Source organism: Lepidochelys kempii, chromosome 8 (genome assembly GCF_965140285.1).
Source record: "Lepidochelys kempii isolate rLepKem1 chromosome 8, rLepKem1.hap1, whole genome shotgun sequence".
Classification (NCBI taxonomy): Eukaryota; Metazoa; Chordata; order Testudines; family Cheloniidae; genus Lepidochelys; species Lepidochelys kempii.
In genome coordinates this window covers 4772401-4794459 of record NC_136387.1, presented here as the reverse complement: position 1 = coordinate 4794459, position 22059 = coordinate 4772401, and the positions used below count along the sequence as shown (strand labels likewise).

The following is a 22059-nucleotide window of genomic DNA, read 5'->3' as shown; positions in this document are numbered from 1 at the left end:
AGGGTCGATGCACTGCACCAGTGTGACGCACCCTGGTAAATTACACTTGCAGTGTGTCTGTATGGGTTTTGCAAGCCCAGAGTCACAGTGACAGAAGCAGGCGTGGAACTGAGTGTTGTGATTTCTGTCTAAATGTTCAGAGCGTGGTCTAGCATTACCCATCACCTTCCTCTTCACCAGGGCTTGTGGGCACAATACACTGCATAGCCATGGTGGGACTGGATTTCTTAATTTTTTTAATTAAAAATTAAGCTGTGGTATCTACATTCCAAAATCTGCAAAAAATGGATCTTCAGCCACTGCAGTCACAGAAGCTACGCTCCCAGTGGAAGAATGGCGCGAGCGGTAAAGCATGGTATAATGCAGTCATTAGGGGACAGGCTGTTTGTACAGTGCCTATCACACTGAGGCCCTGGTCTGTGACTGGGGCTCATAGGCATGACGGTAATACAAATAATAATAGACATGCAGATTAGTGTGTCTTCATCCTGACTCCCTGAAAGGAAACATGGAAAAGTTCAGAACCTAGAGAGGGTCACCACGTTTTCTTCACATGCCAGCTTGGAACCATGAGTGAGCAGCGGATTAGACATAAATTTAGAGCCACTGTTCATTGTATCCTCCCTGTCACCATAGGGCGGCAGTGTTCCCTAAATAACACAGATGACAAGATTTCAGCAGGCAATGCTCAGTCAGCTGCAGCTGCACTGCTGATGAGGTCATTTGCTGCTTGGAGAGAGAATACTATCCACAGCTGTTCTAGGGACCAGAGCCATATTCCTGTCACAAAGATGGCTCCTCGCTCTGAGCTGGCTGTACTTGTCAGATACGGGAAGTGGGATTATGCTGTATTAGGGGATGTGGATATCACAAAGAGGGGGGTTGTTTTTTATACTGCCGGGTTGAGAATGAAATTGAACATGTACAATACTCTGCACCGTGCTGGAGTCTTTTCCCCCACCCTTTCCACAAAGTTTGATATAAACCAGGCTTTGATTCTCTCTGCCTCTCCATTATAAAGGGCAGATCAGCAGAGTGGGGGAAAATGTAAATGGGAATTTAATGGATTATGTTTTATGGACTCAGTCCATTATCAGACAGGCTGGGTATTTAGTAACAGCCTCAGCTGTTTTATTTTATTTTATTTTTCTATCCAACGCATGTAATAAGTGATGACTAACCAGCCCTGCCAGCACTTAATCTCACTTGTCCAAGAGCTGAAGCGGATACCGTATCTCTATCATCCCAGCAGGTAGGATTGGCTTCTTCCCTAAGTAACAAGAACCCCTAGAATAGCTTTGTGTGAAAACTGTTTTCCAGGGCGTGCCCCCTGCTATGTCCCTGGAGGCTTTGTGTGATCAATGCAGCAGCATAAACAGAGAGGGTCAAGGTGGAAATGAAACTTCCAGCATAGGCAATCGGGGTAGATCGACGGGACCTGTATAAAGAGGAGACATAAGGCGAATGGAGGATGTGCCCTCCAAGAAAGCTGGAATGTGAAACAAAAAGGGCACTAAATCCTATGGCAGCATCCATGGGACTGTCTGAGATGGGTTAGCTCTTTCTGTTGCCCTGAGTTGAGACCACAACTGTTCCCCCTTGATGTGCTATGTCTGGCTTTGATCCAAATGATCCGAGAGATTCCTGTAAGCCATCAGGGGCTCAGGTACCATTGCGATTGGGGCAGCACTGAGGACCTGAACATGGAGTAACAAACCCCGGAGCGGGTTCAAATGGGCAGTGTTCATGAAAGTCATCCGGGTATCCTCTTTGTCTTGACCCCTTTGCCCAGCCAGCCCATAATTAATGGGGTGGGGGGTTGGAAAGAGGTGGGCTGTGTCCAAAGCTCTTGCAGCCAGCTTGCTCATAAATTCACTTTGGAGTCTGAGTTTTACCAACTGATTTGCCTGTCCAGAGGGAAGGAAGCCAACAGCCCATCACCCTGGCAGTGAGCCCTGAGCAACCCCGACCCCCGCTTGGTGCTGCTTTCCAAAGTACACATTACGGCTGTCAGGCACTGCCAAGGCCCAGCCCTCCCCCGACCCATAGGGCACCTGTGGGGGGTGGAAGGGGAAGGCAGGAGAATGTAGTGGAGCCAGCACTGCCCAACACTGCGTGCCCAGCAGTGAGCATTCATGCACCCCAGCCACCCTCTGCATTTGGGCTGGGGGAGAAACTGGCCTGGCAAGAAGTAACTTCCCAGCTCTGCTTTGCTATTAAGGGAGGAGGGCCACTCACTCTGCAGAGTCTATTAGCCCAAGTGGAAACTCCAGGAGGCTCCGTTAAAAATCTTTCCTGGTCACTGTTGGTTTGTGCCGGAGGACCAGCAGCTGGGTATGCTCATTCGGCTAAAAATCCTACCTGCCTAATGAAATTTCAAACTGGCGTTTCTATTACTGCTACTAGGATTAAACTCCCTAAGATGCAGAGGGCATTGGACTAGCATTTCAGAGACCTGCAGTCTAGTCCTGCCTCTGCCACTGACCAGCTGGGTGACCCGGGGCATGCCACTTCTCCTCTCTGTGCCTGTTTTCCCATCTGTAACACCGTCAAGTGCTTTGAGATCTATGGAGGAAAAGGGCAAGATGCAAAACTCCCTTGCCAGTCATAGCAAATCGCTAACCCCCAGAGGTGAGGCCTTATTGTGATGGGACAACTGGATCCCTTCCTTGTTAGCTACCCTTCTGTAAATCCCTTCTGGAAACTTTTGTTCATCTTCCCACCTTTCTCCGTGCTACCTGGGAGTTCTTCCCACCCCTTGTGCCACCAGCTTCCCCACCCTTCATTCCAGTCCTTCGATAACACACCTTTTTGCTGTTAGAAGTGGCTGGCAAAGGACTTTTTAAACAGCCCTTTTGGGCATCTTTCTGCTGCATACGAAGAAAGCCGAAAAGAGGCCTGGTTTTTTGCCTTAGAAATCTCCAGGCTGGTTCTTTGCTGGAAGACATACTGGGTGTCGCAGTGGGGGCTAGGAAACCTGCCACTTAACACGAGCCTCCTTTCTCCGCAGGATTCTTTAGGCATTTGAGCAAAATGTGTGTCCACAAATACAGTCAAAAGAGTCTGACATCTGCACTGACACCATGAGACCTGTAATCCACCCCTGCTGTAGCTTCACTGGTTGTCAGCTTTGGTGAAAGCAGTGGGGCTCCAGCAGTTAAATCAACCTGTTCAGAACACTACAGCTGCTAACAGCTGGCAAACCAAGTGTCATGGAAGGTGTTAGCAGGGTAGCTGCAGCTTCAAATTCCCTTTCACCGCTCAGACCTCAGCTTTCAGCCACCAGCGATGCCTTAATTCCACTAGCTCTCTGGTCACCATGGAGTCTTCCAGGGTGGCCAAGAACTGAATTCCCAAAATTAAAATGCAATTAAAAAAAAAAAAGAAACCTTTAAGACAAATAACCTTCCAGGTCTCTGTATCCCTCACAAAGACTCAGACAGGCATAAGCACGTTTTCACTTTGCAGGTCCCGGCGTTAACCCACTTCAGTAAATATACCATCACACTTGCAACTAGAATAAATAATAACCTCACTCCATGCTTCATTCCCAGCTTCCAGTCCATTTTAGGCCTGGATTGTCTTGCTTGTCAGTTGGAATTGCAGGTCTCTTGGGGTCTGTCCCTCCAGTTTCTGCAGCAGAACCCATCCCTTTGTTGCTGTTTAGCGCTGAACAAACAATGAGATCCAGGTCTGTCCAGACACATGCAGACTCCAGGACAGCAAAGAGCTACAGTTTTGCAGCACCTCTGTCAGGATGTCCTGAGCTCTGCAGCATCCATCAGGGCTGTTTAAACTACTGAGCAGACTAGCAGCCAGAGTGTTCCCAGCTCACGAGATGCATGTCCAATTTCTCCTGTCCTGTAACCTAAACATGGGTGATGTATAGAAAACAATGCGCCTGCTCTTACATCCATGCTACGGCTTAACCAGAGGAACGTACTGAGATGTGAGAGAAAACAATGGAGGGGCTTCGTTGCAGGAAAAGAAAAATCGATTTCTAACAACATTGGTGTGCAAATACTTGCGCATGACACGCTGTGTGTTGGAGGTATTCATGTTTCTCCAGAGCTCTTTAGTGTATCTCCTTTCCCAACTCTGTGTTGTACACACACGTCCACTGCCACATGATCTATATAGTTATTAAAAACCCTGAAGCTACGTGTGTAATGCAAGACTGGAAATGAGCCGCATTGCCCATGCTAAGGTCCTACGATTGTATTCGCTGCATTGCAGGAGTTTGGTGATGCCAGCATGCGCAAGGTGGGTGTATGTCAGCGTGATTGTGTCTGTAGAAGAGGGTTGCCAATTTCAACCTCAGAAAAGGAAATGGGTGCTAGTGGTTAAAGGTGCATCAATAGAAACCAGGACTCCTGGGTTCTATCCCTGGCCTTGCCACTGACTCCCTGTGTGATCTTAGGCAAGTCCCTTCCCTTCTTTGTGTCTTGGTTTCCCCACCTGTAAAATAGGGATAAATTCTAGCCCATTTTTTTGACCCTGTCGTCCCTTTCTTTCAATCCCTCCAATGGCTCCCCTTTCTTTATCACATCAAACAAAAGCTTTCAGAAGGCTTCGTGGCCTAGCCCCACCCTACCTGTCATCTCTCATTTGCTACTGAGAGGCCGACTCTTGCCTCTGAGGCAACTTACTCACTTGTGGTATTGGGGACTGTGCCTTCAAGGGCTGAGCACCCCAGACAGAGTCTGGGTGGGGCACGTCAGGTTGGAACCTGACACAAAATAAAGCAGAGCTCATACAAACGCCTTAAGCGCGAAGCGATGTCTGCACACCACACGCAGAATGCTTGTTTCTCGTTGCATTACTGGGGCTCTAACCTCTGAGCTCCTGGGGAGCTGCCTTCTGTGGACCAGTCATTGCTATAAAGTTCTACGGGGGACGTTCCCAGCTGCCAGGGCAGGGAGCTTTGATTCAAGATGAACACAAAACATTTATTGTGCAGCTTGCAAACAAGACCTCTGCTCAACAAAGCCCAGACAGCCTAGGGCTCTGCCAGATCCTGGTGCTGCGGCAGCTCTGCCTGGGTGGAGGGGTTTCCTCTCAAATGGCCATGGAGCTAAAGAGGAGTTTGTCTGATCACTTCAGAAAATGGTCTTTGGAATCCAGGAGTGAGAGTGAGACACACACACACATACCCTGCCCCTGGGATTTAAGTGCTGTTTTATTTCCTCTGTCCTGCAGATGCTTCCCTGAGTAATATGAATTCACATCTGTATTTAAAGCCCTAACTGGGTGTGGCTGAAGATGCACATAGCCAACCTCAAGCATTGAAAAATCAGGATATTTTTTAAAATAAATGTTGGATCTTTGCCCCCTGCTGTCTGAGTCTTGTGAGCTCTTATTTTCCAGCTTTCTCTCCAGGAGGAGGAAGCTTGCCCTTTTCTTAATGGAACCTGATGTTCTCACATGACTCCTGGAGCTGGGGCTTTAAGAAAAATACCAAACACCAAGTGACTTGCCACTGTGGTGTCTTTATAGAGCATAAAGTCCTCATGGCCTGAAGGACAGTCCTAAGGATTGACCTAGCTAACTTTTCTTTTCCAGGTCTCCCAACCCCGCCAATGTACCAGCCTAGGGCAATTTGCAGGGGTGGAGGAGGAAGTTCTGCAATGCACAGGTAAAAGCCCTGGCTATGCAGGGGTCTGACTGGGGTGCACAGGGAGGGCACACTGGTTTGGAGTGTAGGGGTGCAGGTCTTTGGGAGGGGAAAGAGATGAGAGGCAGGGTTACCTCTGGAGATGGTGCATGGGAGACTAGTTTGATTTGGGAGCTAGCAGGAGGACTGAGGGGCTCTGAGTTCTGGGACGGGATCAAAAGTCTCCCCTGGCAGTAAATCTTTCACCTGCAGTGTTACTCGCTGGGGTTTGTGGCCATTACTCTGAGGTCAGCCCTAGGTCAGGATTTCTCCTGTCTCTTTAGCCCCAAAACCTAGAGATTTTTGTCTTATCTTTGACGCCATCTTGACATCGAAAACAAATTGTGGCCCAATTACCCTCCCCGAAGGAGCGATCCACAGGGCTGGGGCCACCTTAAATGACAAGAACTGTCAGGCACTTCCTTAAGAGAAGGTAAACAAGGGCTGTTAGGAAGGGGGGCAGTGCCAGGGACCCCAAACCTATCTGGCCAGGGATCCACCTTCCCATTCCCTCTTGGCTCAGGCCTGGGGAGAGGATGCTGTCTCTGAATTTGCCTTTGCCTCTAGTCATCGGATCAATTTCCCCAAAGAGGGGGAGTCTGAGAGTCCTCTACACCCAGATAGCCTGGCCCTGAGACCTCCCCAGGCTGGAACAGTGCAGCCTGGGCCCCAGCTTTGCAGATCCAGTCCCACTCCGGAGCCAGAGGGGCGTTTGTTATGTATGTTGTTGATTTATTTCTATTGCAGTAACACCTCAAAGCTCCACTCTTGGAGCAGGACTTTCTTGTGCTGGACGAAGAGAGAACAACAGAATAGCCTGCCCTTAAGAACCTACAGTCTTGTGCTGGCCTGGCCATTCTGGAGTCGGATTGTGTAGGGCCACAGACTAGGTAGCAGGGCATGGGTTGAATTAATGCAATCTTTCCCATAAAGAGCTTGGGAACCCCAGCAAGGGCAGAGATGATACTCGCTCTCTGTGGCATTTTCCATCCTTGGCCGCTATCCCTGAGCTGCCAATGAAAATTAATGCCATTTTTGAGAGGCAGTGCGGTCCAGTGGATAGAGCACTGGCTTGGGAGTCTCAGGACCTGGTGTTCTAGTCCCCAGTTCTACCACTGGCCTGCTGAAGGACCTTGAGCAAGTCACCCCCCCCCCTCTGTGCCTCAGTTTCCCCTCCCACATTTTCTGTTAGGTTTTGTAGACTCTTCAGGGCAGGGACTGTGTGTGTTTGATCAGCGCCAAACACAGTGGAGCCCTGCTCTTAGCTGGAGCCTCTAGGTGCTGTGTAAAAGAATCCTGTACTATTGTCATCATAACGTGGGGACAGCTGGGTGGATGGGCTTTCACAGCTGATGTGGCACTCTAAAGAATGTTTTTTCTCTTTACGTGTGTGTGTCCATCCATCCTTCTCATTCACTTTGACAGGCTCTTGTGCCCTTGATGCAGGCAGCTGCTACTCGTGTTCATGGGATCTCCTCAAGTGCACGTCCACTGAGCACGTGTGCTGACTCCACGTGGTCGCAGGCTGACCTGTCTTCAGTCCCAGGGCTGCTGCTCACATTACTGTACCGGTCTGGGTTTTTCCCCTGGCTCCAGTGACAAGGTAGGTTCTGTAGTTTCTATAGGACACCAGGGGAAAGTGAAACATGTTTGCTTGTGTCCCCTGTGCAGGCCCAGCCCTCGGAGGGAGCCATGGAATTGGTTCACTCAGAAATGCAAAACATTCCCTGGTAATTTCAGGTTTTGCCTTCATTTACCTTTTTCACTCCTGAGTGTATTTTCTTTTTATGTCAGATTGGTATTTTATTTGGCTCCATGCTGTCTAGGGGCTGTCTGGTTTAACCCTTCCCTTGCTGCTTCTGAGATAAGAATAGGCTCCCTTGAGATCAGATAAACAGGTCCATAAATACCTAGAACAACAACAAGCAGCTTGCAGAAGGAGAGGGGAAGAATGCAAAGGAAAAAGAAGACACAATTCATAGACGAGCCAAGCCCCATGAATGCAGAGATGAGTCCCTGGGTGATGCATGAAATGTGCATCTGCTACTCGTCTTCCTTACATACACCTCTAGAGGCATTTGCTGTGCGTAGGACAGTAACGGGCCAGCAGTCATGTGAAACACATGGTGAGACTAACAAGATGCTCTTTTGGCGGCGAGGGCGCCTCTGAGGTTCTCTCTATGTTCCTCGACTGCCCATATTCAAAGGTAGCACTTCACAGTGACTCTCCCTGTGGCTGAAGAGGGCTGGACAGGTCCCTGCTGAAGGCCAGTCAGTCCATTCCGCATGAGAGAGAGTAATGCAAGGCCAGCCTGCACAATGCTGTTTGTACAGGGCCTAGCATGCTGTGGCTCTTGTCTATAATGAGGACCCCATGGCACTTCAGTAATCTGAGTAATAAATAATACTAACGCAGAGTCAGCTCACTCGGGATGAGCTACAGAACTAGTGAGGTCTCCCCCTTGGCTTCCATGTTTCCTCAGCGTTAGGCTGGCCTTGTTCTAACTTCTTATATCATGGATGTAGATGCTGGGGGTGGGGGCGGGAATAATAATAATAATTAATAATATTGGGATTACATTAACAAAGGAAACACTGAGTTTGGAACAAGCTCCTTTATCTCACTCTATTAAAAGTGGACAAATGTAGTTATGGCACAAAACTCAGGAAAGCAATAGTAACAGCTGTTACTTTATTCGTTTTTTAGCTCTAACCCCACCCCCTCAGAGAAAAGGTTGCCTTACACCCCTGTATGTCACTGGCCAGCCAGTGGTGTGTTTCAGAAGCCATATGTAAGTATTAGGGCTGTCAATTAATGGCAGTTACCTCACACGATTAACTCAAAACAGTTAATCGCGATTAAAAAAATGAATTGTGATTCATCGCAGTTTTAATTGCACTGTTAAACGATAGAATGCCAATTGAAATGTATTCAATATTTGTGAATGTTTTTCTACATTTTCTGACCTATTGGTTTCAATTACAACACAGAATACAAAGTCTACACTGCTCACTTTATATTATTATTTTTCATTACAAATATTTGCACTGTAAAAATGATAAACAAAAGAAACAGTATTTTTCAGTTCTCCTCATACAAGTCCTGTAGTGCGAGCTCTTTCTCATGAAAATTGATATTATTGTTTAACAGTGCGACTAATCGCGATTAATTTTTTGTAATCACTTGACAGCCCTAGTAAATATACAGCCCACCGCCTGTGGACACGATACCTAGGTGAGAGGTTGCACCTGGTGATTTGCTTCACCACTCATGATCTTGGCCAAGTTTCTACTCAGCTGGAGGGGCATCGTGGGTGGATCACATGGCAGAGGCAAACTGTTTAGATCCCATAGCTGTTCATTTGCAGACTTTTAACTCCTTAGAGCGGTGGGAGGAGGTTTTAGGGAGTTATCTGAGCTCCATTGAAACTCAGTTTCAACCCAAGCTCTTCTCTAATGAAGATGTTTGTTTGGAAATTTCCCAATTTTTTTTTTCTTGAGTCACCAGCATTTTAAATCAAGCTGGTGTCCAAGGTTTGCAGGAGGAAACCCAGCCAAGCAATTTACGAGGCCCGCCAAAGTGGGGCTCCCCTCCTAAAACCCCTAGCAGGTCTGTAGCAGGTGTGGAGGGGTTGTGGGGACAGTTATACTGGGAGGAGTGAAGGGGGTGAGGTGTGGCGTAAGGCGGAAGCAGTTATATCTGCAGGTGGGGGGCAGGGAGGTAGTTACGCCCAGCAGGTGAGGGGGAAAGGGGGCACAGGAGGTAGTTCTCCCTGGGGCTGAGGTCTGATGGGGGTAGTTATACTCAGGTGGATGTGGGTGAATGGTGTGAGGTTTGGAGGGGAAACGGTGGGGGGGGGTTTATACTATGGGAGGGGATGAGATTTGGCTTTTATCCTGGTGGAAAACTGAGCATTTCAAGTGTTATATTGAAAATATTTTAAGTGTTTCAACTTTTTCATATGGATGAAAGACTCTGTCCTTCCCTGCAGCCTTTTCTGTACCCTTCGGCAGGTCCCCACATCTCATACCCTCCTGTTTCCCCTGCCACCTCCATGTCCCTTGGCCCCTTCTTCTCTCTGTGCCCCCCACCTGGCACCCTTTTCTCTGCCATGTGATCCCCTCCTCCCTGCCTGGAGGATCAGTACTGTTGTAGCTGGATGTTCCCTGTTATGCTCTAGTTCAACCACAGATTGCTGAGTTTGACGCAGGGATCTCTGGTCTGTGCTACACAGAAGGTCAAATTAGATGGACATCATGATTCCTCCTGGCCTTAAAATCTATGAACCACTTACCCTCTCTCACCACTGAGGAAGTGGAAATGGACCTGATTATTGGATTGTAAATGGCTCTGTTCTGCAGCCATGGGGATACCTCCATGCGGCATTTTAGTGTACAAGCCCATGGGTTTGCTGTACACTGAGTTTGAAATCGGCCAGCTCCCGGGGACATAACCCAAAGAACTCTCACAACCCACTCTGAGCGCCCCAGAGCACAGGTGTAGTTTTAAATCGAAAGCAGGTTGCTTTCAGCTCAGCTCTCAAGAGCAAAAGCGCACCTGGCCTGGTGTTCCTGGTCATGAGCAGCCTTCCAATAACTCGGGTGCGGTCCTGTCTCCCACAGGCCCCTCCACACTGACATTGATTTGGATGGCACTTTGGAATACACAAGGAATGCAGGATTGGGCCCCAAACCCGTGTGCGCAGCTAGGCCTCAGAAACAGCCCTCCAATCACCACATGTGCGTGCATGTAAAACGAGGGGCGGGGGGGAAAGGGGGGGGAATCCGACGTCAGGCTCTTGCTAAGCATCGGTGACTAAAGCAGGGTTTAAGCTTGTGAAAATGGCCTGGGCCAGGGTTTGTATTTCACCCTCTGCGAAGTGCCGGAAGGGGAGAGCTAGTCTCCAGCATTGGAGAGTCCTGGATCATAACAGCATGTAGTGTCTGTGCCGCATGGAAGCAGAGAGGTAACTTCCTTCTTTTCCAGATCCCACAAGGAATCTCACTCCCGTGGTGCCGTGCAGGCTCTGAGGGGAAGCCAGTGAGCTAACAGGACATCTGCAGAGCCAAAAAACCCTGCAGCGGCAGGTCTCAGAGTGACTTGGGCTTGAGCCACTGGGCTAAAAATAGCCGTGCAGGCGTTCAGACTGGGGCTGGAGCTTGGGCTCTGAGACCCAATGAGGCGGGGAGTGTCTGAGCTTGGCTTCAGCTCAAGCCCGAACGTCTGTCCACATGGCTCTTTTTAGCCCCGTAGCGTGAGCCTGAGCCAGCTGACCTGGGCTCTGAGAGTTGCTGCCATGGGGTTTTCTTTGCTGTGTTGTCATCCCCCATAAGACTTCTCACCTGAGCAAGTTAGGCAGGACACTCGGGGTTAACGCCACGGTTTGACTGTCCTCCCCAGTTCAGCACAGCACTTAAGCATGGGCCTGACTTTAAGCACACACCTTAGTTCCATTGAAGTCTATCAGGGGGCCTTAAGCATGTGCCTAAGTGCTGTGCTGGTTGGGGATGGGCCTAAAAGCACATGCAGCAGTGCTTAGCTGAATCAGGACCCAAGCGCGCTCAGGAAACCCCATCACTGTCGGGCCTAATCCTTCAGTTCTTCCCCAGGTCAAACTCCCATGGGCTTCACCAGGAGTCTTGCCTGGGTGAGTATGATAGGGTGGGGCAGGTTGCACGTATCCTTCAGAGAAGTGGCACTCGGGTCCCTTATGCACAAGGAGGCAAAATCAGAGCAGCCCTCAGACTGGCTTCCAGAGCGGAGTGTAAGGCATGCTCTCTCTGGGAGCGATGTAGGATCTCCAGAGAGAGATGAACAATGGCACCCAGGCAGCTCTTTCCTTGCAAGGAGGAGCTCAGCATCTTTCTCTGTCATGTTCCCCATTCCGCATGTTCACTTTTGGGGGGGATGGAAGCGGCCTGGCTAGCTCCCACAAGGGGCAGAGGCCTTTGGATTGGCAGCCCACTAAATAAGCAAATAAATAAAGGGTAAAATGCCCAGGCAAACTGTTTGAGCTTTTGATGCTTTGACAGTCTCAAACTAGGTGCAGGGGCTGATTCGTCTCTTACTGACACTGGTGTAAATCAGGAATAACTGCATGGGAATCAATGAGGTTACATAGCGTCAAGCTGGTGTAATGAGAGAGGCCTGAGGCCTCTAATTACACAGTAATCTGGGGGTTGTGTGTGGACTGCACAGGGCCCTGATTCAAGGGGAAAGGCCAGTTGCCTGCGGGAAGGGACACGTAGGACTGCACCCCCATGCTGCTGGGTCTAGGCAGCAGCGTGGGCGCCAGGAGCCGTCTGATCGTGGTGTTTCTCAGTGCTTGTCGTTAGCAGAGGCTTTGTGGAGAGTCCCAGCAGCCTTTGCAGACGGCCGCGCGGCCCTTCGGGTCACACACTGCCGGCGCTCTGTGGTCCCAGCACAGTCGTTATTACAGAGGTGTTTTTCCTCATTAAAATGTGCCCGGCTTTTTGATCTCGCTTCTCTTGGCTTTGCTGAAAGAAGGTTATTTATCCCCCTGCACAAGCGGAGGGGCCAGTGATTTGGTTTTGTCCATGTTTCGTTTGAAATCAGCAAAAAGGTTTCCTTTGACTTGCCACATTAACACTAATGGAGTTTCCACCCCTATAAAACACAGGGGATTAACTCTTCAGACTCTGAAAAGTCCCTTGTTCCCCACAGTAATTATCTGTGTATGCATATGACTATACATACACAGAGAGAGGCTGTTCATACCCACATATCTATACGCTGCACAATAAGTGTGCTGTCTATATGAGTTTTTATGTATATTCAAATCAATATAATATGTGGGACTATACAATAAATATTACTTCTAGATATAGATCTAGTTATATTGGTAATATAATGTCGGTATTTTGTATGAATATTTAGATACCTATATAATAAAAACACACACATAAGTGTAATGAAAACATACATACATATCTTTGGGTGCAATGCTTAGGCCTCTGTTATGCAGGAGGTCAGACTAGATGGTCATAATGGACACTTCTGACCTTAAATCTATGAATCTGCTGTCAATATATATAGTAACGATGTATTTGTAAATGAATATGTACTGTAGATGTGTGGGAGGGACATCCACTATCTAATACACTGTATCCAGATCTATACAGCTACCAGTCTCCTCTCTGTTGATATCTGTATGGATATAGCAAAGATATCAGTATAGGGCTTAGTACAAAAAAGCCACAAACTAAGTGATGCTTCCGGGCACCCCTGTAATATAAAGGGAATAGTGGGCATAGGTGCTGGAACCAGGGGTGCTGGGGGTGTGGAAGTTCCCCTTGGCTTGAAGTGGTTTCCATCCTATACAGGTTCTAGGGTTTGGTTCAATGGCTCTCGGCACCCCCCCCTGTACAGATCGTTCCAGCAGCCCTGCTAGTAAGGTCCTTGTACATGTTACTATATATGCATATAATAATATAGGTCTGTAGATTTAATTAAATCTAGAGCCCAAAGTATGATCTAGAGGGCTCAGCAGCATGGAGACATGACCCAGAACCGAGCTGTTATATACGCACCCCGAGCGGCCGTCAAATCTATATTACAATCCGAAAGGGGTCACTCGATAAATGCTCATTTCCCTGCTGCTTTTCGTATTTTATAGAAACCCGGTTTTTTTTAAAAGAAACGCCCTGTTTTAGCCATTCCGAGAACGCCTCTGCCCTGGTCAGTTTCACAGCGGCAAAGCCTCTGCGGGTGGGCCGATCTCCCCCAGCCCTGGCGAGCCGGAGCAGGCCTCGGAGGCACCGGGGCCTGGCGGAAAGGGGGAAAGTCCATTTTCATAAAACTTTTATTTCTTTTTTTCTTTTTTTTTTTTTAATCCACATAAATAGTTGGCTTGGCGAACCTGTTTTCTCGGCAAGTGGTCATACAAATTTGAGGTAGAAAACCCGGCACCGGAGACTTCCCACATGCGTTAGGTAGTTTAAATACATCAACATATTTCAACAACGTGGGGGCTGTAGTTACAAAAATAAGAACAAGGTGTTTCCCTCAGACTGTTGGGCGGAAGGGCAGGAGCCAACCAAACACTGGTTACAAAATAAATGAACTTGAAAGGTTACCCAAAAAAAAAAAAAAGAAAAAGAAAGAAAGAAAGAAAAAGAAAAAAGAAAAAAGAGTTCAGGGCTCATTCGATTCCAGCAGCTCTCTCTGGCAATAGGTCCCGATCCTGCCTTACTCACCTCACAGGGCTGCGTCCCGATCTTAGTACCTCTGCATGTCCACCAAGATCAGAATCTGCCCCGTATTGCCCAGGGAGAACAGGATCCTGCCGGCCGGTTTTATTTGTGTTTCTGCTGAGAATCCGTATTGCATCCGTTTCATTTTTATGGAGAAAGAGACCAGGGGACGCCTTCGGCGAGGAGAAAATTAAGGCCACTGGAAAAATAAGGTAGGGAAGCGATTCCAATTCTGGAGCATTTAGAAGAAGCAGAGCGTGTTTCGTTTACACTAGAGTCACCCTGTTTCTCACGAGTTCTTTTCCTCCTGCCCAGTTCTTCACATTCCCCCCTCCTGGATTTCTCCCCATCTCCAACCCTTTTTCCTTCTTCAACATTGCACATGATAAGAGCGATTGGGTTACATTCCCAGTCTGAAGAGTGCTGGGGGCTGGGGTGGGGGAATCTTCTGAATCTGTGTTAAAAATGAGTTCAGTCTTCGATTTGTCTCTCTCCTCTCACTGATTTAATTCCAGAGCCCAGACCTGCTGCGGCCAGCCAGTCCTTCCTTTAAGCTTTTTCTCCCCATGGCCTAAGGAATGAGAGTAGACTTCAGGCGGCTGCAGAAAAACACCAAACCAAAAGGGAAAGGGGGGGAAAAAACACAAAAGGAAACATGGGTAAGTGCTTAACAAAAATAAATATAAATTTAAAAGATGAAGGGGGGGGGGAGACCAAATATTTACGAGCAAGGATTTTAATAAGCAAAACAAATCCAACCGCCTGTGTTCTACTGTACACACTGTTTGTATATTTCAGTCTAATGCTGTAAATAAGACCGTATATTGTGTTACTGTTTATAAATGTTAGATATCGAGGCAGGGCCATAAATTCGCCTTTATTTGGCGTGCTTTTCTAAATAGTGAACTCAGCGTTATTGTAAATCCACGCTCCTGTTGGTAAATACAACGGGACTCTAGTAAATTACACATTATTAGCTTTAATTGCCAAGCCGATTCTATTCCTTTGAATGCGAGGAATTAATGCTTGAAAACAAGGAGTCGCGCTTGAAAAATATCAACCTACGGGAAACGGAACGGTGCTGGAGGTTTTGTTTGGTGAGGAAATTATTTCCTCGGGCCACGGTAAAGTACAAACTCCGTTTTAAGAAGCTGGACTATTTTTGGTCTTTTCCTCCAAAATGCGGCCCTTTCCCACCAGCGAGGTACGTCGGGAATAATCATGCCAAAGAGGCGGGGATCAAGTTTAGTTTAGATGTAGTTTTGTTTTAATCGATCCGCGAATTTTCTTGGGATTCGATTATTGATACAACCCACAGCGGTCCTACAAATGAGAAGTAGAAAACCCGGCACAGAGGTGTTCTCGGGGTTCGGGTGAGCGGCAGATCGGCACCAGGGTCGCCCGTGCTCGCTTTTTTGTTTCAAAATCGGGAATAGATAGCATTTCAGAATTTTAAGCAAACAAGCCCTTGATGTTGGGGTTAAAGAAAACGCGGCGGGTCTTTCTAGGAATTCCCCCAAATCGAGTTTGTAACGGGAGTACCATCCCCGAGGCTGGGATTCGCTGTGTGGACGCGTTTATCTGACTGTGTTTAGAACATGAACCGGGAGTTACATCCTGGCTAGTGTCAGAGCCCCGATCAATGGGCCTGGAACGGGGGCAGAATGTGTCCCTCTATCCCTCTCCCTCGCTAGGTAGGAAATGTTCTTGGGCGAAGCTCGCGTGTCCCCAGCCGGGTTCGGATTCCCACCACCCGCGGGATTTTTGTTTGCAGCGTCCAGAAAAAAAAAGACTTCTAACAAAAACCCAAACCCCCAACATTGCAGCGAAGGAAGGGCCCCGAGCCTGACTGTCCCGGGAAGCCCATCGGGAAGGCTGGGGCCGACTCTGCCAAACTTGCCCATCGACTCCACGCTCTCCCCCACTTTCTCAAATAGCCCGAACTAAAGCCGGGCCTGGCGGCTCGGGGGGATTTTCCATTTGCAACGTCTAAAAGCTTCCCGCGAGCCCGCCTCCCCCTTAGGAAAGGTGCGCACGGTTGAAGCCGGATTAAATAGGGACCGTTTAGACAGCAGGGGGAAATCGCCACACGGAGCCCCCCTTCCATGGGCTCTGGTGAAGATAAACCCGGGCTCCGGTCCGCAGAATAAAACCCCAGCGTGTAGATCGCTTCTAGCAGCATCCTCGGTGCCATCTAACATTCCCCGCAACATCTAAATACTGGCGCATCACCAGCAGTCAGGCTGCGGGAACATTTATCCGCTGCCCGCTGTGTGGCCGGGCGTAGATCCGCGGGAAATCACGCTACGTGCCGCATCCCTGTGCCGGGCGAGCTCGCAAAGCGCTGGGCTCCCCCGGCTGGGGCAACCAACAGGCCCGGCCGGCAGGAAGCTCGCTGCCCTCTAACCAACGGGACGGCTCCGGGGAACCAGCCCCCCGTGCAGGGTAGCTAAGGTCCCATGCGGACTAACCCAGCCAAGGCGGCACAAGCCACCCATGCACCGGGGCGTCCCAGGCACTGCCCTGGGCACCTCTCTGGGGCACTGCCCTAGAGAGCTTAAAGCAACAAAGGCTTGCAGGTTTCCTCCCCTGCCGCCCCTCGCCAAGCCCGGCTCCCACCTCGGCCTTACCGGCTCCCTTTTCCGCTTGGTCTCCCGGCTGTCGGTTTTCTTGAGCTCCGCCTTGAAGCCCTCGGTCTCCCCGGCCTGGCTGTCCTTGGCCAGCACCTCCATCAGGTAGGCGATGTAGCTGGTGGCCAGGCGCAGGGTCTTGATCTTGGAGAGCTTGGTGTCGGCCGGCACGTTGGGGATGCACTCCCGCAGCTCGGCGAAGGCGCTGTTGATGCTCTCGGTCCGCCGGCGCTCCTTCTTGGGGCCCACGCCTTTCCGCCGGCCCAGCCGGCCGCTCAGCGCCTCCAGCCGGCTGGGCCCGTGGCCGGGCCCCGGGGCCCCGAACTCGGCGCTGGGGTAGGAGCAGGGCTGCCCGGAGAGGTCGGGGGACACCTCGGCCGGGTTGAGCACCCAGCTCTGGAAGTAGGAGCGCTCCGGGTGGCACCTGGAGGCCGGGCTGAAGAGGAAGGGCTCGTGGAGCAGATGGTGCTGGTAGCTCCCCACCAGGTTCATGGTCTGCCCGAGGCGCTGAGCTGTCCCGCAGAAAGAGCCCGGCTGGAGAGATCTGCCCTGCCCTGGGCTCGCCTAGGCAGCCTGAGCCATCCCTTGCTCCAGCACCCCCTGGGCCGGACGGGGCAGCTTCCTGGCTGCGCTCCCTCGAGCCTGGGCGACTCTCCGCAGCTCAGACGCTCCTCCAGGCCGGGGAAGCCAGCCCTGGAACGGCTCCTTAGCAAATTCTCTGCTGGGACGTCTGTCCTCGGCACCCAGCTCCGCTGGCGGGGAAAAGGGGTGTGTGTGGGGGAGAGGGGGGGTGATTTTTTAACCCTTCTGCAGCCTCCCAGCTCTGCCTTTATATAGGGAAGGGGGCTTTGATGTCAAACTTTCCGCAGAGCCAATGGAAAGGGGAGGGTCCGTTGCAGAAGGGGGAGGAGGGAGACGTGCCCCTGAGCTGTTTGCTTTGCCAGGCTGAGTTTATTTGGGCACCACTTTTATCACACCTTTCTGTTTGCTCCCGCCACTAAACCGGGTTCGGTTTCAAACACGGACTCGGAGCAATAAAAAAGGCAATCATGGAAATCATACAAAGCCACTGCGCTCCCGGCCCAGCCAGGAGACCCGCTTCCCGGGGGTTGTTTGCTGGCGAGGAAAGAATTGCTGAACTAGAGGGGAAAAGGCAAACCGAGAGCGATGGGTCTGAACGGTTTCATAATTCTAGTCCCCAATGGGCCAGGTGATAAGAAAGCTTACGCGGTGGGGGCTCTGCCGGAGCGACACCGCCCGGGGTGAGCGCCCTGGTATTCCAGCCCAATCATCCCTCGCGATGTGTTGCAACCGGGGCTGGGGATACGCAGATCTGCCGCGGGATTTTTTTATTTCAAGGACACATATTGTCCAGTGTTTGCGTCGCTTAAGAAAAGCGAAGGGGGCTGCTTAGAAAGCCCCGCGATACACAGGGCAAAGCGGCGTGTAGAGAACTCAAGTGCATGGGTTCACGTGTAAACGCAAAAGCTCTGAACGATCAGAGAAACGAAGTCTACGGGGAAAACCAGGCGCTTCCTCTTTAGAGCTTCTGATGCGTTGAAACATCAGATTTATCGAGCTGACAGTCAGATTTCCTGCTTTGTGGTGTATTTTAATTGAAATCTCAAATATTACCCCCTTTCTGAGCAGGTAACCTAATGGTTTGGATTTTTAATTAGGAGCGCCGAGAAGTGGAGTCTGATCCGCCCCTGAAGCTGCCTTGGCCTTTGCTCGGTCCCTGTTTGATTCCGAACGGTTTCTTTTCCTTTTGCTGCTGAAACGAGTGGGATTTGTTCCTGCTCTTCAGCCTGGCCCCAAATGGTCCCGGGATTCAATTGTGCCAGCAGTTTGGGCGAGTGACCGTAGCTTTCCCCACATCAGGGCAGGCGGTTCAGCACCCCCGGTCTCCCGGCACCCCAGCCTTGCAGCTGATCCTGCGCCCCTGAAAATTGCCGAATATGCAAAAAAAAAAAATAATAACAAAAGCAAAAAGTTGCGAGGCAAGTGGCCTTGAATCGAGGCTCGGAAAGGGGCGCAGGGGGGGGCACTACATGGGCACCACAGGAGTGTCCGCCTTCCCCTTCCCCGGGGGCCTCAGCCCGAGGGAAATCTACCGCCGCGCCTACACACGGGTAATGCAGCCCGGCTCGGCCCGGTTCTCCCGCAGCGGGACTAAACCGAGCGGTTCGGGGCGAGCTGGGAACGGGCTGAATCGGACTGGAGAGATCGGCAGGGACCCGTTTGAAAGCGAGTCAGTGAAAGCCCCGAGGATCAAGGGCGGGTTTCCTCTCCCGTCTCTGCCCCAGCCTGTGGGGACCCTGCGGGTCGGAGCGATGGGGGTGAATCCAGGCGGCGGGGCCCGGCAGGTTGGCGTGGCCGTGTTTCCCGGCAGCAGAGCTGGACAAGGGGGAGTCCCCCTTCCCCAGCTCCCAATGTGCGTCCGGGTCCCGCTCCTGGAGGAGCGATTCGCCGCCTGCAGAAATGGGACCTACTGGACTCGGTAGGTTCCCCTAAAGTCCAGGCCCCTGAAAGCGCAGGGTGGGACGGTGGGCATCGAACCGGGCCCCAGCCAGCCCCCCTCTTAGGGCAGAACTTCTGGGCTCTCTTAAGCTCGGTCCGCCCCTGGTTTGGAGGCCGAGCCTTGGTAGGATTGCAAAGAGGCTGAAATCTGGGAGGCCAAGGAACCGCCGTGTACGCTGGGCAGCGGGAGCCCGCCTGGGGGTGGGAGGCTCCCTTCGGGCCCAGACCTGCGGGGCTTCGTCCGCCTGGGCTCGCACCAGGGTGGGATGGGATTAGTGGGAACGTTGCCCGAGCAAGGACCACAGCTCCGGGCCTGCATGGATCTAGCACCTGGCCCTAAAGCCGGGCATTTCCAAACGAGTGCCCCCACCCGCTTCCTGCTCCTAGCCGGCTCGCTTTGGGCAGGCGAACCCCCCGCTCCGAATGGCCCCAAGGCCAGTCCCTGCCCGCAGATCCCTGGGGCGCAGCCAGCACCCTGCGCTGGGCTAAGGGGAAAGGGCTGATCAGGGCCCCTCCTGTGGGGCAGCGCGCGGGGTAATCATTTAATGATGCTGAACATCTGGGCACTGTTACAGTCATGGCTTAAGAATGTGTGACTCAGGTGCGGGCTTGTGTGCACTGGTGTGATCTGTGAACGCATGAGGGGGGATGTCCCCAGCTCCCTCGCGGGACAATGACACGCGTGAATGACTGTGGTCAAGGAACTAGAGTCCACAAGCAATTAGAATGGGCAGGTTCTGCGCTGTAATTACCCTCGGGGGTAGATCTGCGCTCAGACCCCCGCATACACCTCTCGGGGGTGGCAGGGCTGATCTGTGCATTATGCAACGCCGCCGGTGATATTGTGACCATAAATCGGATTGCATTTTGTATTACCGCTCGTTCGATTGGGTGCATTTCTGTCCCCTTGGATCCTCCTGGCCAGCAGCTCTAAATCCGGATTCTGGGCGGCTACTGGCCCCTGCGCCGGTGTACTGGCCTGGGCAGAGCAGCCCTGGCTCGGCCCTTTCCTTTGGGTGGCTGCTGGCCTGTTGTCCAGCGTTCTGGAGAATCTCAGCGGGAGGCGAGCTGCAGCAGTCCGAGGGGCGCTGGTGGATGGCCCCGCAGAGGCTGGAAAAAACAGCCCTGCCGCCTGTTTGGAGAGGGGTGAGGGCCCAAATCCTGCAGCTCCATGGGATTGGGGTTCTTGGGTCAGAGCACAGGATCGGGCCCTGAAATATTCCCCCCCTCCAACCCTCACACTCTCCCTTGCTGCGCACTTTCCCGAGGTGGGCTGGGGAAGCGCAGGCCCAGTCCCGGCCCCGCCTGCCCCAGCCGAGCACACCCGGGTCCCTGCGCGCGGTGGATCTGCCTCGCCGTGGGACTAGTCAGCCCCCGACATGCCGGGGCTCCGTGGAGCCCCTTGGACCAAGGCGCGAGTGGCATCAATTGGCAACGCTGTGAAACCTGGGCTGGAACTGGGCGCTCGGGGCCGGGTGGCTAAGGAGCTGCCCCCATGGGCACCCTGGGTTCACGGTCTCCAGTTTGAGTAGCTGAAAATAGTGCAGTAAGGGGGCTGCCCGGGGTATTGTCCCGCGGTAGCCAGGGGCCCGGGGATCCACAGAGAGCACAGGGAATGGACAGCAAGACGTGCCCGTTCCGAGATTCCGATTGCATTTACACCCCCGTCTAAATCCGGAGTGACCCAACTGGAGGCAAGGGGCTTGCTCCGGATTTACACCGTTGTAAATGAGACCAACCACAACGAAATCCTTCGCGGCTTCCAGAAACTGCTGTGAAATCAAAGGGCAAAATGTAACCGTAATTAGTCATTAATTGGCTTCTGCTGTATATTGCGCGCTGCTTCTTCCAGACCTCGTCTAAAATTTAACGAACGAATACGCTGCAAATGCGTGCGCTATTCCATATAATATAGGTATCATAACCATGGCTGTGTTGTTCCGTTCTCTGTCAACCTCCAGAGTGTGTATTTCGGTGTGTGTGCGCACAGAAATGTACGGTGTCTAGCTGTGTGTCGACGTGTAGCTAAACACACACATCTGTGCGCTGCATTTGTGTGTGTTTGCAATCAGACCTAGGCGAGGGGAAAAACCGTTACTCTGCAAAGCCCGCCGAGCCCGCTGCTTTGCTAAAGCGTTCGGGCAGAGGGGTATGTTAACGATTAAATACCTTTTCCAATGATTAATCTTCTCGTTGAGGGTGGAAGTGTTTTAGGGTTGTTTTCAGGCGCTTCTATTAATCATCCGACCTAACAGACCATTAATGTCTTTTTACATTTTAAAGATGACAAATTTTATTTGACTTATTTCAATCACAGCTCCCGAGTCGTCTCCAGCGAATTCGGGAGCCACTTAAACGGGATTTGTTACAATCCGAGTTTAAAAGCCAGTAAGTCTTGGGGCTAAATCTTCCTCTACATCGGATCTGGTCCAATCTGATTTTCCATATCGCAAATGCCATGGGGGGGGGGTTAAAAATACAGCTCCTGGCGATTGCTTGCCAGCCCTGAATCCTTGCCTTTGATATCTGGGGCATAAGAAACAGGTTAGCCTTACAGTTCTGGACCCCCCCCCTTTTGTGTGTGTGTGGCTTTGTTTGTATATGGTGCAAACTTTCCCCCTTTTACAACCCCCTTAAATGAGCGCGCTGGAAACATTTGTTATTGATTATTTGGCCATCTAAATTAGGCGGCATTAGACCCTGGTGCTCACTGGAAAACGCTGAAGTATCCTAATTCCTCCTCTCCACAATAAGGGACCGTTTCCAGCCGGGCTCCCACTCGAAGGGGAAATCTTTCTCATCAAGACTTTTCCTAAAAAATACTTGTCAGCCTCCCCCCCCCCCCAGGTGAAGACGATGGTTTCAATCCAATGATTGTCTAATTGGCACAGCCCTGGCTCCAGGACCAAGGCCATATCTGGGCTGATGGACCCAGGGTCCCGTCTCCGATCTGCCTCTCGGGCGGGTCGGCAAAGCCGCCCCTTCCCCGCAGCCTGGCAGGACTTCGCTTTGCTCCTGGACTATCCCCCCAGCGCCCCTTCC

At 51.3% G+C, this 22059-nt stretch overlaps 1 protein-coding gene across 1 annotated transcript; it reads right to left on the bottom strand.

The window, feature by feature from the left end:
• Nucleotides 1-14364: 14364 nt before the first annotated feature.
• On the bottom strand, nt 14365-16989 carry HAND1 (heart and neural crest derivatives expressed 1). Its single transcript, XM_073358117.1, has 2 exons — nt 16498-16989; nt 14365-14466 (listed from the first exon to the last, which is right to left on the bottom strand). Exons 1-2 carry the CDS (start codon nt 16987-16989, stop codon nt 14365-14367), a joined length of 594 nt encoding a protein of 197 aa, XP_073214218.1.
• Nucleotides 16990-22059: the final 5070 nt, after the last annotated feature.

Coding starts and splice junctions, on each gene's coding strand:
- HAND1 (XM_073358117.1), bottom strand. CDS start 16,989: ATGAACCTGGTGGGGAGCTACCAGCACCATCTGCTCCACGAGCCCTTC. Junction 14,467..16,497: donor CCAAGCGGAAAAGGGAGCCG/GTAAGGCCGAGG, acceptor GTTTTTCTGCAG/CCGCCTGAAGTCTACTCTCA.